Here is a 15,211-nt window from a genome sequence, read left to right on the forward strand (position 1 = left end):
TGCTCCCTGTTTGCTGTGTTATTCGGACTGAGCTGATCACAGATCAGGGTAAAGGGCCAATCACTGCGGCCCTTTACCATATAAACAGCTGTGTCCATTAACAGCTGATCACAATGTAAACACAAGCCGGTTATCAGCTTTCCTTTCCTCGCGCTCACAACGTGAGGAGGGGAGAAGAGAGTCGATAACTGGCCTGTGTTAAATGGACATCTACTCTGATAATCAGGGCACTGATGATCAGTGTTCTGATTACCAGTGCTGTCCCAACAGTGCCCACCAGTGCTGCCTATCAGTGCCCACCAGTGCTGCTAATCAGTGCCCATCAGTGCCTCATCATCAGTGCCACCTATCAGTGCTGCCTGTCAGTGCCCCTCAGTGCCACCTACCAGTGCCTATTAGTGCCCATCAGTGCCGCCTATCAGTAGCCATCTGTGCCGCCTTTCAGTATGGCCTATCAGTGCCACCTATCAGTGCAGCTTCATCAGCGCCACCTCATCAGTGCTCACCAGTGCTATCTCATCAGTGCCACCTATCAGTGCCCATCAGTGCCGCCTCATCAGTGCCCATTAGTGTTGCCTCATGAGCGCATGGCAGCGAAGGAGAAAAATTACCTGTTTGCAAAATTTTATAACACACTATAAAAAATGTTTTGTTTTGTTTTCAAAATTTCTGGTCTTTTGTGGTTTGTTAGCAAAAAAATAAAAACCCAGTGGTGATTAAATACCACTAAGAGAAAGGTCTATTTGTGTGAAAAAAATGTTAAATATGTTATATGGGTACAGTGTTGCACGACCCCACAATTTTCATGTGACAGCGCTTAAAGCTGAAAATTGGCCTAGGCAGGAAGGGGGTAAAAGTGGCCAGCAGGCAAGTCGTTAAAAGTAAAAAAAAATTTCTGCCTATGTGTATTAGCCCTTTAAGCCGCTGGATTAAAATGAGAACAGGCAACCAGGAGAAATGAGCAATGCTAGGCTACATTTGTAGGCATGTTTTTGGGCTTTCTATAGTAAGAATGGAGATCTCCGATTGCTACGCATTATATTTGCTGTCTTGCTGCACAGCTGAAAAACGACACCCTGTGATCTGTCATTACAAAGGCAGGGTAATAACTCGTGATCTTTTTGTTCCTTACTTGCAGGTGACATCATCTCTCGCCTGACCTCTGACACAACAATCGTTAGTGATGTGGTCTCTGAAAATGTTAACGTCTTCCTGCGCAGTGTGGTGAAATCGGTGGGAGTGATAGCCTTTATGTTCAGCCTGTCATGGCAGCTCTCGCTGTTGACCTTTCTGGGATTCCCTATCATAATGCTGGTTTCCAGGGTTTACGGGAAATATTACAAGGTTTGGAGACTCCCTTGTGCACTTTTTAGCTAACAACTCACAGTTTCCACTCTTGCTTGCCAGATGAATGAATGTCTCTTATTTTAAGCTGCTCAGTATTCTAGATGTGTTGTAAGATTTACAGACTTGGGAGTAATAGTAGTGCTGATTTCTGAGCAATGAAGCACTATGAAAACAAATTTCTTTGCTATGCAGAAAATGTTAAATTTGCTTTTATAAGTGTAGGAAAATGGCTAAATACACACTAAAAAAAGCGTACAGTATGTGTGAAATTTCTTAGGGCTTGTTTACAAAAGTGTTCCCCTCTGATGAGTGATCCACGGTACATCACCTTCCAGAGGACATTTGACAGGTTGAGAGGAAGCAATATGTCACCTCCCTATGGCCCCTTTCACAGGGCTTTCTGATCAGTTCCGTCAGTTATTCAGGTGGACCGGATCGAATGGTCCATGCAGCCCTATGGAGCAGCAGATGTCAGCGATGACATCTCCGCTGACACCCGCTGCTATCCGATCTGATCCTGTCCGTAAAATCCAGACGGTCTGGAGGATCGAATCGGATAGGATCGGATGAAAACGGACAGGTGGTCCGTTTTCATCCAATCTCCCCATAGAGGAGAGCGGGGATCTGACAGGTCTATCTCTGCACACAGAGCGGAGATGGACCTGTCATCTGCCTGCTCAGCGGGGATTGGCGGATGTCCGCCGGGCGCAAAACCCGTGTGAAAGGACCCTACCGCCTGATTTAACCCATAAAAGCCCACACCACCTTGGCATAATTGAGTGCATTGCATATGGTTGCAGGCAGGGTTAAAGTAGAAGTTCAGCCTAAAATGAATTTACTCTAAATCTATTGGCAGCCACATTCTACGACTAATATATTAACCCTGTAAAGCAAAAATCGCTATACAGTTCTTTTCTGTAACTGATCTGGTCAGGTCTCCAGCTGCGGATGTTATGTGGAAGAGACAGCCAACAATGGCTAGGAAATGAATGGATAGTGACGTCACCTATAGACTTACTTTGGGGCTTCCGTTGTCAGCTGCCTCTCCTGCACACTCCTTCACAGAGAAGCTGCCGCTGACAGCTAAGCGTGGGACCGGATCGGCTGCAGAAAAGGTATGTATAGCGATTTTTGCTTTACAGGGCTAGATAGATTAGTCTTAGAATGTAACTGCCAGTAGATTTAGAGTTAGTTAGTTTTAGGCTAAACATCTACTTTAATTTAATCTACTAAAATATTTTATTTTAAGTTAACTAAAATACGACTCAAACTAAAACAATTAAGAAAACCTAAATACGACTAAAACTAAAATAGCATTTTAGTCCAAGGACTGTAACTAAAACTAAATTGAAATTTGACTTCAACATTGATACTGCATTCCAGACATTCATCCCTGGGCGCATGCCAGGGATGCCCCTAAATGTACAGTGGGGGAAATAATTATTTGATCCCCTGCAGATTTTTAAAGTTTTTCCACTTCCAAAAAAATAAAGGATCTATAATTGTTATCATAGGTGTATTTTAAATGACAGAGATAGAATATCATCCAAAAAAAAAAAAAACACAATACAAATGTTATAAGTTGAGTTGCAGTTCAGTGAGTAAAACGTATTTGATCCCCAAGCAAAACATGACTTAGTGCTTGGTGGAGAAAACGGAAAATTTATATCAAATACTTACCGTAATTTTCCTTTCCTGATGGACTCCATGGCAGCCTACGTGCGGGTTAGTCCCGCCTCCTCCTACCTCATAGGACCCCACTCCCATAAATTTCACTCTGCCCCAGAGACCATGTTCCATAAAATAGCCTCCTCCGGCAGATGGGTGGGGACTCCGGCTGCCATGGAGTCCATCAGGAAAGGAAAATTACGGTAAGTATTTGATATAAATTTTCCGTTTTCCTGACAGACTCCATGGCAGCCTACGTGTGGGAAATAACTAGCCAAACACACCAGGGTGGGCAATCTGCTGTTCAAAAGAAATTTAATTTGCACCATCAACTGATAGTATCCGCAAACCAAAATCAACAGATGATAAAGAAGCTGGCTCGACACAATAATAAGCTATGAAAGTGTGGATTGAGGACCATGAGGCCGCTTTGCATACAACTTCGGGAGCCACATGACGAAACGCTGCCCAAGAAGTCGACATTCCTCTTGTAGAATGCGCTGTCACCGCCTCCGGGGGAGCCAACCTTTAGCTCTATAGGCCCATTGAATGGACTGGACAATCCAAGATGCGATCGTTCTAGATGAAGCACGCAAGCCTTTATTCTTCCCATAGAACAGGACAAACAAATAATCCGAATGGCGGAAATGAGATGTGGCTTCCAGATATAGTTTCAGAATTTGCCCTACATCCAGTGGATGAGTCGCAGAGTCAGAGGATTTGAATGTTGGCAAGACAATTTCCTTATTTTCATGTAAAATAGAGGATACTTTTGGATGCGAATCCAACATGGGAATCAGAACCACCCAATACGGGAAAAAAAAGACAAAAAGGGTTCTTTGCATCCCAAAGCTCCTAGCTCAGACCCTTTTTGCTGAGGCGACTGCCACCAGGAACGCTACTATAAGAGACAATTCTTTGATGGAGAGTTGAACCAGGTTATCTTTTCTGAGATCTGCAAAGAAATCCAGAACAAGTGGAAGATCCCACTTAGGGAATCTGGGCTTCCTTTGTGGTCTGAGCCTAGAAGCTCCTCTGAAAAATTGCCTCACTAGAGGATGCTTTGCCCAGGATGTTCCTGTGAAAGCCGAGATAGCTGACGCTTGAACTCAAAGAGAACTGACTGGTAAAGGCAGATCCAGGCCAGATTGTAGAAAACTCAAAATGTGTTGAACCTTTGGAGTGCCTTGCACATCCATATTTCCGGGGATATGAGACATGAACTTCTTCCATGTCCTTTCGTAGACTATTTGTTCCAGCTCTTCTCGCATTCAACAGTGTGGAGATAGCTCCACTTGGACACCCTAATGCCTCCAGCCTTTCCCTTTCAAAAACCAGGCCATCAGGTGCAGATGGGCCGGGCAAGGGTGTAGCACCGTTCCCTAAGACAGGAGATCCTGCCTGGAAGGTAGTGGAACTGGCTCGCGAAAGCTCAGCTGTAGCAGCATTGGAAACCAGGGCCTGTTCGGCCAATATGGGGCTATCACAAGAGCCTCCACTTCTTCCGACCTGAGTCTCATCAGGAATCGAAGGAGGACTGGAACTGGTGGGAAGGCGTAAGCCTTGTGAAACCTCCACTGCTCTGTTAGGGCATCCACCCCGAAAGCTTGTGGGCATTTGAATCTCGTGTAGTACTTCTCCAACTTGAAGTTGCACGGGGAAGCGAACAGATCCACTTCCGGAAGGAACCCTAGGGATTTTAGCCACTGAAACACATCGGCACGAAGACTCCACTCGTTGTCCATGGAGAAAATCCGCATGGATGTTCTGTGTCCCTGGCAGAAAAACCGCAGTGAGGTTGGATAAGTATTTCTGAGCCCAGACCATTATTGGCTCGACTTCTCTCAACAAAGAGTGACTGCGAGTTCCCCCTTGACGCTTTATATAAGACACTGCCGTCGTATTGTCCAGCCTCAGGAGGACAGATGTTCCTACTGTAAAGTGATGAAATGCTTGGAGAGCTCGAAACGCTGCTCGAAGCTCCAGGATGTTCGAAACTTCCCTGTGTAACCGAGGATTCCATTTGCCCTGGGCTATCTCTGATAGGCAGTGAGCGCCCCAACCTGTGTTGCTTGCGTCCGTGGTTATCGTGACCCAAGAGATGGGAAGGATAGAATGGCAATTGAGTAGATTCCTCTTCTGCCACCACCACAGGGGACTGTCCCGCATTACTGGGGAAATCCAAATCAGATGATCCATGTCGCCTGGGCACCATTGGCGAAGAAATCCTGTTTGAAAAGGACGCATCCTCCATTGAGCCAATTTCACCATAGGTGTCGTGGCCACCATAGTACCTATTATTTTGAGGCACTGTGAGACCTGGAGATGAGATGTTGACATGGCCAGCTGTACTCTGTCTCTGATAATCAGGATTTTCTCTAGAGGCAAGGAGATGATGCCCTTGACTGTATTGAATTGATCCCCGAAAAGATAAGTGCCTGTGTGGGCTCCAGATGGCTCTTTTCCAAGTTTAGCAACCAGCCGAACTCGAGAAGTCACCGTGACTAGATCTCTGTGAACCAGGAGTTGCTCTCGATCTTGCGACAGAAGTAGTAAGTTGTCTAAATAATGGTGAAGACGCACTCCCTTGATTCTGATCAGGGCTACCACAGCCAATAAGAGTTTTGAAAATACTCGAGGAGATGTGAGCCCGAATGGGAGACATGTAAACTGAAGATGGTGTTGATCCACAGCAAACCGCAGGTATTTCTGTAACTCTGTTGCTATAGACACATGGAAATATGCATCCTTCAAGTCTATTGACACAAGCCAATCTCCTGGCTGAACCGCCTGGCGGATTGTCAATAGTGTCTCCATTTTGAATTTTCCCTTTTTTATAAAGGAGTTTAGATGTGTGAGGTCTATGACCGGTCTCCAGGGGCCGTTCTTCTTCATTACTAAGAAGAGTGGTGAATAGAGGCCTTGAAACCTCTCTTTGGCTGGTACTGGAACTACTGCGCCTTGAAGCAGCAGTGCATCTACGTATGCCAAAAGGATTTGCCTTTCTTCTTCCGACCGTGGAAGAGCTGTGGGAACGAACTTGAGGATAGGTGGACTGCAGAACAACCAAGTGTGTCCTGTAGAGATTGTCCTGATGACCCAAAAATCTTTTATCGAGGCTGCTCAGACGTGTCGAAACCGGAGAAGGCGAGCACCGACCTGAACCGTCTGGACAGGCCCAACATCAAAAGGACTTAGCCGCTTCCCGGCTACTAGAAGAGGCTCCTTTGGAAGTCTTTTGGTTTGAAGATGGATTTTTCCTCCATGTTTTCTGGAATTCACGACCAGGTCTGTAACTTCGAGCATCCTTCGCTCTATCCGAAGATTGTCTGGACTGTGTCCTTCTCTGACCCAACAGACGACGATCCTGCGGGAGGAACCCCGACTTACGGCCCGTGGCCCGTGAAATAGCGCTCTCCAGCTTGTTCCCGAACAAGGAAGACCCTTCGAATGGAATACGGCACCAAGCCTGCTTGGAGGAAGGATTAGCCAGCCAGGGGCGCAGCCATAGAGCCCGTTTAGCTGTCACTGAAGAGAGCATTGCCTCGGGCCACCAGACGAATAATATCTAGGGAAGCCTCCCCCAGAAAAGAAGCCGCCAGTCTGAGCTCATTCACTGCTGAAGCTCTGGCTACTTCTTCTGATACGGGCCTTAGATCCGAATCCACCTCTATTGTCCAGGCCTCCATGGCCTTGGATAAAGCCGCAATGGCTAGGGCTGGCTTACAAGCCATTCCAGCAGACACATAAATCTTCTTAAGGTCAGTGTCGATTCTTCTTTCCAGCCCATCTTTAAAAGACACTGTGTCTTCGAGTATAAGAGTGACGTGCCTCGCTAATCTCATGAGGGCGGCGTCCACTAGGGGCGCTGACTCCAGGTGCTTCACATCCTCACTCTTGAATGGGTACATCCTGGAAACTTTGGATACCAGAGAATTTTTCCTCTCTGCACATCCCCACTCATCCGAGATAATTTCACCAAGTTCACCTAAAAAGGGAAAGTTATCTCTCTTTAGGTGCTTGAAGTACCTTCTTTGTTTAGATGGTGACTCTACTGGCTCCTCCCACTTTAGGGCTCCCTTTACTGCCTTAACCAGGGTAGGGACCAAGGCAAAATCAAAGCCTGTGCCAGGAGTATCCGATTCGTCCTCACTATCCGAGGAGTTGAAGCCGGAAATGCTCTGCTGAGAAGGGCCGGGAGTACTGAGGCTATCCCTAACAGGGATGTCTGCCATACCAGCCGAGGGGCTACAGGTGCGGTCAACCTCCAGGTTTTGTAGGGATTCTTGGACCACCCGTCTAACCAGGGATTCCACCTGCTGGTTATCATTCCCCCTTTCTCTAGAGGCATGGGCAAAACATGCATCACATAGTGATTTGCCATTAGAAACACGTGCTGCACAACCCCAGCAAGATCTTCTATCAGGGTGTCTTTGTGCTGATGCAAGCGTGGAGCCTTCCCTGTGATGTTTGGTAGAAGACTTGTGGCGACTAGTGCCAGGAGATGTGTGATGACGTTGTGACCTAGTAAGGTCCTTATCTTCGCGTGCTTTAGTTTGTTTATCAGACCTAGAAGGGCTAAGAGAAAAGGGAAAAATTACCCCTACTGCCCTAAATCCGAACCGTACAGGGATAGGTAAAAATAATACCACTCTTACCTGTAGAGTAAGGGTTGGCCACTGGGGGGCAGTGAAGTATCCATACTGCTCTTAAAGAGGAAGTAAACCCTCCTCAGGAAGTTGTACCTATAGGTAAGCCTATATTAAGGCTTACCTATAGGTACTGTAAATATCTCCTAAACATGTACGGTTTAGGAGATATTTACCTTTAATGCAGCCAGTGACGTCACTGGCGCATGCGCTCTGAAGGAACGGCTGATCGTGCCGTTCCTTCAGAGCCCCGTGCCGTGACCGTCGGCTCCCGCGCGCGTGCGCGGGAGTGACGTCACCGCGGCTCCGGCCAATCAGATGACCGGATGCCGCGATCCCGGAAGACGAGCGACATGTCATGTCGCCCGTCATACAGGTAAGCGGACGGCACGGCGGGGGCTCGTTCTAAGGTAAGTATTTCATAATGAGCTAGTATGCGATGCATACTAGCTCATTATGTCTTTCTCTTGCAGGTTGTAAAAAAAAAAAAAATTTTTTAAACAAGTTTACAACCTCTTTAACAGGAAGACTGTAACAAACACAGGAATAAGGAAGTGCTGTATACACCACAGACTGCACACAGACATCCAGCAGGATTAAGTTTACCACTAGCAGAGAACGATCAAACACAGGGAAGCCACCGCATATGCCCGCAGTACAATACCAATGTGATCCACTGTGACAGCAGTTTAAATCTGCCGCCAGACGATGACGTCACCGCCCCCCCCGTGACAGACAGCATCCGTGCGCATGTGTGAGCACGAACAGCCACTCCACTGCGCCGGCACCGCCCCAGACACCCAGCGGTGACCCGGAAGCTGCGCTGGGACACAGGAAGAGCCGAGGCCGCAAGATGAAACGCACCTGCGTTCCAAAACACCGCAAGACAAAATACATATACAAAAAATGGCTGCCATACGTTACCAAGCACGCTCCGAACCACGGTCTGACCTGGGACACGAAAACCTCCAGTGCATCGATTCGGGGTGTATTAATGGGCCTCCCGCTAATAGCTAGGACGATTGGCCATATTCAGCTTGCCCGCCAGTGGCCAGGCTTTATGCTTCTCCAATGCATGGGATTGCACACCCGTGTCCTACCCCGCTAGTAGCTAGGGCGTACTGGACTCTTCAGGAATTCAGCCTGGAATCAATCGTGTAAATCACCAGGAAATAGACCGAAAATCTTCATGAGGTAAGACTTGATATCCATCCAACAGGAGGAGGACAAAAAAGGAACATGGTCTCTGGGGCAGAGTGAAATTTATGGGAGTGGGGTCCTATGAGGTAGGAGGAGGCGGGACTAACCCGCACGTAGGCTGCCATGGAGTCTGTCAGGAAACCCTTGTTGGCAAGCAAAGAGGTAAGAAGTTTCTTGTACTTGGTTACCAGCTTTGCACACATCTCAGGAGGCTGGCTGGAGTCTGGAAAATGACGAGGCCTCTCTATAACCTTAATGTGCTTCTTCTTGAGCCACTCCTTTGTTGCCTTGGCGGTAAGTTTTGGGCCATTATCATGCTGGATGACCCATCCACAACCCATCTTCATTGTTCTGGCTGAGGGAAGAAGGTTCTCATCCAAGATTTTACAATACATGGCCTCATCTGTTGGCTCCTCAAAGGCCTGTACCTTTAGTAGAGAAACAGCCCCAAAGCATAATGTTTTTACCCCTGTGCTTGACTGTAGGGATGGTGTACTTAGGATCATAGTCAGCATTTTTCTTCCTCCAAGTCGAGTCAAGGTAATGCCAAAAAGCTAAATTTTGGTCTCATCTGACCACAGCACTTTCTCCCAATCCTTCTCTGAATCATTTAGATGTTCATTGGCAAACTTAGGCTGGCCTGTATGGGCCTTTTTGAGGAGGGGGACCTAATGGCGTTGCAGGATTTCAATCCATGGCAGCGTAATGTGTTAACAGTGGTTTGTTTGGTGACTGTGGTCCCAACTGCACAAATCCCACCATCCCAATAATCTCTTCAAGGACAATCTCTCAAATCCCCCCTCCTGGCACAAATCCCCCCCTTCCCCCCAGCACAAATCACCCCTCCCAGCACTCCCCTCAATTCCCCTGCTAGAAAAAATCTTATCCTGTCACCTCTCAAATTCCCCATCCCAGCACAACCACCCCCTCCCCCTCCCATATCGATCCCACCTAGAAGTAATTTCCTCAAGCACGCAGACCTCAGATTCCCCTCTTCTGAAGCTCCTTCTCATCGTAATATGTCAGAGCGGAGGAGGAGCCTAGGATTTCTAAAGCTTTGCACGGACAGCTGGAGGGAGAGATGCTGAAGGGGAAGAAGATCGCAGCTCAGGGATGCCACTGGATGTCAGATGGGGACTATACAGAGTTCGATTACCCACCCCCTACCCACATTGTTTGCTGGGAGGAGATGGGGTAACAAACTCTGTATAGTTCTGATCTGACATCCAGTGGCATCCCTGAGCCGCAATCTTCTTCCCCTTCAGCATCTCTCCCGCCAGCTGTCTGTTTAAAGCTTTAGAAATTGGCTTCTCCTAGACTCCTCCTCTGCTCTGACATATCAAGATGAGGAGGAGCCGAAGGAGAAGGAGAAGTCCCGATCTGACGAGCGATACAGTGACAGGAGTGTAAGGCTGGGGAGGAGAGAGAGCACATCCCATTCTCTCCTGTCAGCTAATAGGCAGAGAAACACTCCTGGCAGCTCCCCCTCCACCTTCCATGCTACAGACGCACAAGGCAGCCACCCCTCCTGCCCACCCCTTGTACCGGCCCTGCCCATGATGGCAAGGTTTGAATAGAAGAAAGAGATTCTGCGGCCAGGTGTCTTTTATACACATAATGAGTTGTCGATGCACCATCTTAAATTGACATCACTAATCTGTGTACCACATGAGCACATACTGTAGCCAGTCTGTGGGAGCCAGAATTATTGTTGGCTTATAGGGAATCAAATTTTTATTTTACTCACTGAACTGCAATTCAGTTTATAACATTTATGTCATGTGTCTTTTCTGGATTTTTGGTTGATATTCTGTCTCTATCATTTAAAATACACCTATGATAAAAATATATACCCTTCATTTCTTTGTAGGTGCGCAAACTTACAAAATCTCTGCAGAGGATCAAATAATTATTTTCCCCACTGTAAGTACTGTACATGATTCAGCTGTCCAGTCGCAGCAGCTTTCAGCCTCTCCTATTGTTTAACAGGCAGCGGGGCTGGACAGTGCACCTGTGCCCTTCACCCACACCAAACGCCAGAGTCTCAGGAACAGAGTTAAATGCCCAGTGTGCATGGGTCCTACGGTTGATGACACAGGGGTGATTTGCTGCTAGCGATCCTGTTGCTGACAATTTGCCAAAATCAGCAGTGGGAGGATCACTAAAAGGTTGCTTTTTCTTCCTATGGTACTGCTCTCTCCATAGCTGAGGCAGTAATGGCACTTTTCCACTGCATGGAACCGAACGGTTTGGCTCGCTTTTGCGCTTTTCCACTGCATGGTACCGCATGGTACGGTGTTGGAACGGTTCGGTTCGGTACGGTACGGTACGGCGGCGCTTTTCCACTACATGGAACCGAACGGTACGGCTCGCTTAAACAGTACCACCTCGGTTGTGGTTCCAAGAGGGCCGTACCGGTACCATATCCCACAATCCTTTGCATGCAGCCTTGACTGTTTGTCACTACTAGCCACTGATTGGTCAGAGAATCGTTGTTATCCCACCCACTTACTATTAGTGGAAAAGCAAACCATACCAAACCGTACCGAACCGTTCAAACACCGTACCATGCGGTACCATGCAGTGGAAAACCAAACCGAGCCAAGCAGGGCTGAGTGGAGCAGAGCCGGGACTTGCAGGGGAAAAGTGCCATATGATATCGCTCCTAGATTTCACGATTTGTAGCGACAGGGTAACATCTTACTGCATCTGGCTACAGAGGGAGCGATTCCATACGGATACACAAGAAGCCTATTTTTTTTTACCCTGCAGCTGGTAATTTGTCACTAGCGGCACAGTCGGCATACGTTTACTATATCTGTGTGTATAAAGCAGTGGAGTCTGTAGCAGGCTGGCAATCATGTTAAGGAATTCCAATATAAACATCTAAAAAATACACTGTGCTTTTATTTTCTTTATTTGGCTTTTTAGGTCATCGGAAGACTAGAACATTCACGAGGAAGCTTCAGGTGCACACATGTACATGTGTCATTGGTTACATTTGCTTAATAGCTACCTGAAAGCCTCTGCCCTTTTCCTGTTATTAGTCAGTATCTAAATATAGGCCGTGTAACATGAACCACACGCACCACACCTAGGGCTATGGTTGCCTGACGAGTACACATGCTGAAGGTCCAACTACAAGCTATGCCATGTTATCATTGTTCCCAAGGCCTTTTTCATGAATTAATAAGTGTCCACACAACTGGTCTTCTCCTCTAATAGCAGTGTGAAGACTTGTGCTGACCTTTTTACACAATTGCCTCCAAATGAAAAGCAGTAAGGTCCTGTCATTAACCTGATATTCCAGAAAATGCTGTTTTCCTTCTGCTGTGAATATCATTTGCTAAATACCTTTTCTTATCAGCAGTATATGGCGGTCTTGTGACTTCTATCAGTGTCTGCCTTAAACTTGTAGGAGGAGATTTCATTTTATTCTCACTGTCCTATGAGGCTGACCATCTGTCTGGACAGTGCTGATTGGCCCTGTGTTGATCACACCCTCCCCCCCCCCAAAAAAAAAAAAAAACCTCTCTAGCAATACACACCAAACTGAGCATGTGCAGAGTGCATCCAAGGCTGAGATAGATTGGGTACTGTAGAAGAAGAGGAGGATCAGAGAAGACAGAATCAAACAGCCTTTTTAAACAATTCAGAGGATTAACCCCTTAGGTTCCACAGTGAGTATAACAAGCATGCTTTACTCATACTTCCCAACTTTCTGAGTTGGGAATGAGAGACACCTATTACAAAAAGTATCTAGGCATAAGACACACCCCCTGCCATGCCCCCTTAACCGCTTACTACCCACCCGCCGTCAAAGCGGTGCGGTGTACTTATTATCCTGGGACGCCGTCCAATGACGGCGCACCAGAACAGCCTCTCTCGCGCCCCATCGGGGGCGAGCGGAGCGGCGATCGTGACCACGCCGTGTTGCTAGGACACGGCGCGATCCCGATCTCAGTAAAGAGTCAATGACATGACTCTTTACCCATGTGATCAGCTGTGTCCAATCACAGCCGGTTACATGTAAATGAGGAAGTACCGTTATTCAGCTCTCCTCGGCTCACACTGTCAAACTAACTCTGATCAAGCAGATAACTACTCGATTGACATCCTGTATATGCAGTCAGATTTAGACCTCGGGGAGCCCAGGGCACTTCTGTTTGGGGGGCCTTTCTACACAGAGTTGGTTTACATTCCTAATGACAGTCACATTTTTTGAAATGCATGACAAAACATTCTGAGGTCACACATGCCCACACACACACGCAGTCATAGTGCTCTATGTGTGGTTTGCTTCAGCCACCAAAATTCATTTTTGAAAAACGATGCAGAAATACCAGCCCAGAGTCTAGCAGATGAAGGTGGCAAAATATTGTTTCCCAAGATACAGTAAATAAAAGAAAGTATGCTTTTTTACTATAAATGTTATATTTTATTATTATTGTTTATTTTTTATATTTTATTTTTTATATTATTTTATATAATTTTGTACGGGGGGATTCTGTCAGGGGGGCCCGAGGCAATGGCCCTTTTGCCCCCTTATAAATCTGGCCCTGCATATATGTGGACTGTTTAACCAGCCAATATATTTGAGATTCTCCTAGCCACTTCTCCTGATCCATGCAAACATGTGGTGACAATTGGCACTTTTCCACTGCAAGTACCGGCTCGGCTCCACTCGGCATTGCTTTGCCCAGCTTGGCTCAGCTTGGCCCAGCTTGGCTCAGTTTGCTTTTCCACTGTGTGGTATGAGTCGGCACATTTCAGCACTGTATAGGCGCTACTCGGCTCGGTTTGCTTTTCCACTAAAGTAGTAAGTGGGTGGGATTACAATGATTCTCTGACCAATCAGTGGCTAGTAGTGACAAACAATCAAGGCTGCATGCAAAGGATTGTGGGATATGGTATAGGTACGGCCCGCTTGGAACCCCAACCGAGGGGGTACTCTTTAAGCAAGTAGTACCGAGCCGTACCATGTAGTGGAAAAGCGCCGCTGTACCAAACCGTACCGAACCATTCTAACATGTACCATGCGGTACCATGCAGTGGAAAAGCGCCAAACAGAGCCGTACCATGCAGTGGAAAAGCGCCTAATGTATTTTCTAATAAATGTAAATAATAAAGTGTAGTCACGTCCCTGTCCCCTAATTTGCTGGTTAGACAACAAAGGAGCAGCTCAAGAGTGAGGTAATCTCTGTGCTTTCCCTCCTGTATGCATGTTCACTGTGTTAGACTGTGATTGATGATCTGACACTTCTGGCCTTCTCTCTTTCTGAATTGTAATGTGGACAGTACAATAGGAAGGGGCAAAGTGGGACTTTTAAGGTGCAAATAATGAAGAAAAATCTGAATTCCCAAAAAATCACATTTTATTATTCATAGAAGACTAGGACATTTATTTTGCTTGCTGTTCCATGTTCCAGATAACCCTTAAGCTGAAGCTTTAAAAGGTTTTTTGTTTTTAATAGAAGCGGGAAGGATTAGAACCTCTATTAAGATTTGATTGCTGGGTATCCCCGTTTTAGAAATTCACTCTCTCTACAGCAAATCCAGAAAGTACAGCGATTCACTTTTTACACATTTTGTTATTTTACAGCCTTATTCCAAAATTAATTAAATTCAATATTTTCCTCAAAATGCTACATACAATACCTTATAATGGCAACGTGAAAGAAGTTTGTTTGAAATCTTTGCAAATTTTTGCAAACAAAAAAAATCCCATGTACAAAGGTATTCACAACCTTTGCGCAATACTTTGTTGAAGCAAATTTGGCACCAATTACAGCCCTAAGTCTTTTTGAGTATGATGCTACAAGCATGGCACACCTATTTTTGGGCAGTTTCCCCCATTCTTCTTTGCTGGACCTCTCTAGCTCCATCAGGTTGGATGGGGAGCGTTGGTGCACATTCATTTTGAGATCTCTCCAGAGATGTTCAATCAGCTTTAAGTCTGGGCTCTGGCTGGGCCATTCAAGGACATTCACAGAGTTGTCCCGTAGCCACTCCTTTGTTATCTTAGCTGTGTGCTTAGGGTTGTTCTCCTGTTGGAAGATTGCCCCATTCTGAGGTCCAGAGCGCTCTGGAGTAGGTTTTCATCGAAGATGTCTCTGTACATTGCTGCATTCATCTTTCCTTCAACTCTGACTAGTCTCCCAGTTCCTGACACTGAAAAGCATCCTCACAGCATGATGCTGCCACCACCATGCTTCACTGTAGGGATGGTATTGGCCAGGTGATGAGCGGTGCCTGGTTTCCTCCAGACATGATGCTTGCCATTCAGGCCAAAGAGTTCAATCTTTGTTTCATCAGACCCGATAATTTTGTTTCTCATGGTCTGAGAG

At 46.5% G+C, this 15,211-nt stretch overlaps 1 protein-coding gene across 2 annotated transcripts in view; it reads left to right on the forward strand.

Moving 5' to 3' along the window:
- The window catches only part of ABCB9 (ATP binding cassette subfamily B member 9), a 102,118-nt gene that overhangs the window by 53,272 nt on the left and 33,635 nt on the right, over window positions 1-15,211 (forward strand). For both annotated transcript variants that reach the window (XM_082273171.1, XM_082273172.1), the window contains exon 5: window positions 1,139-1,344. In XM_082273171.1, coding sequence (XP_082129297.1) covers window positions 1,139-1,344 — 206 coding nt within the window. The remainder of the gene's footprint in view (window positions 1-1,138; window positions 1,345-15,211) is intronic.

Source organism: Pelophylax lessonae, assembly GCF_965119305.1.
Source record: "Pelophylax lessonae genome assembly, chromosome: 1".
Classification (NCBI taxonomy): Eukaryota; Metazoa; Chordata; class Amphibia; order Anura; family Ranidae; genus Pelophylax; species Pelophylax lessonae.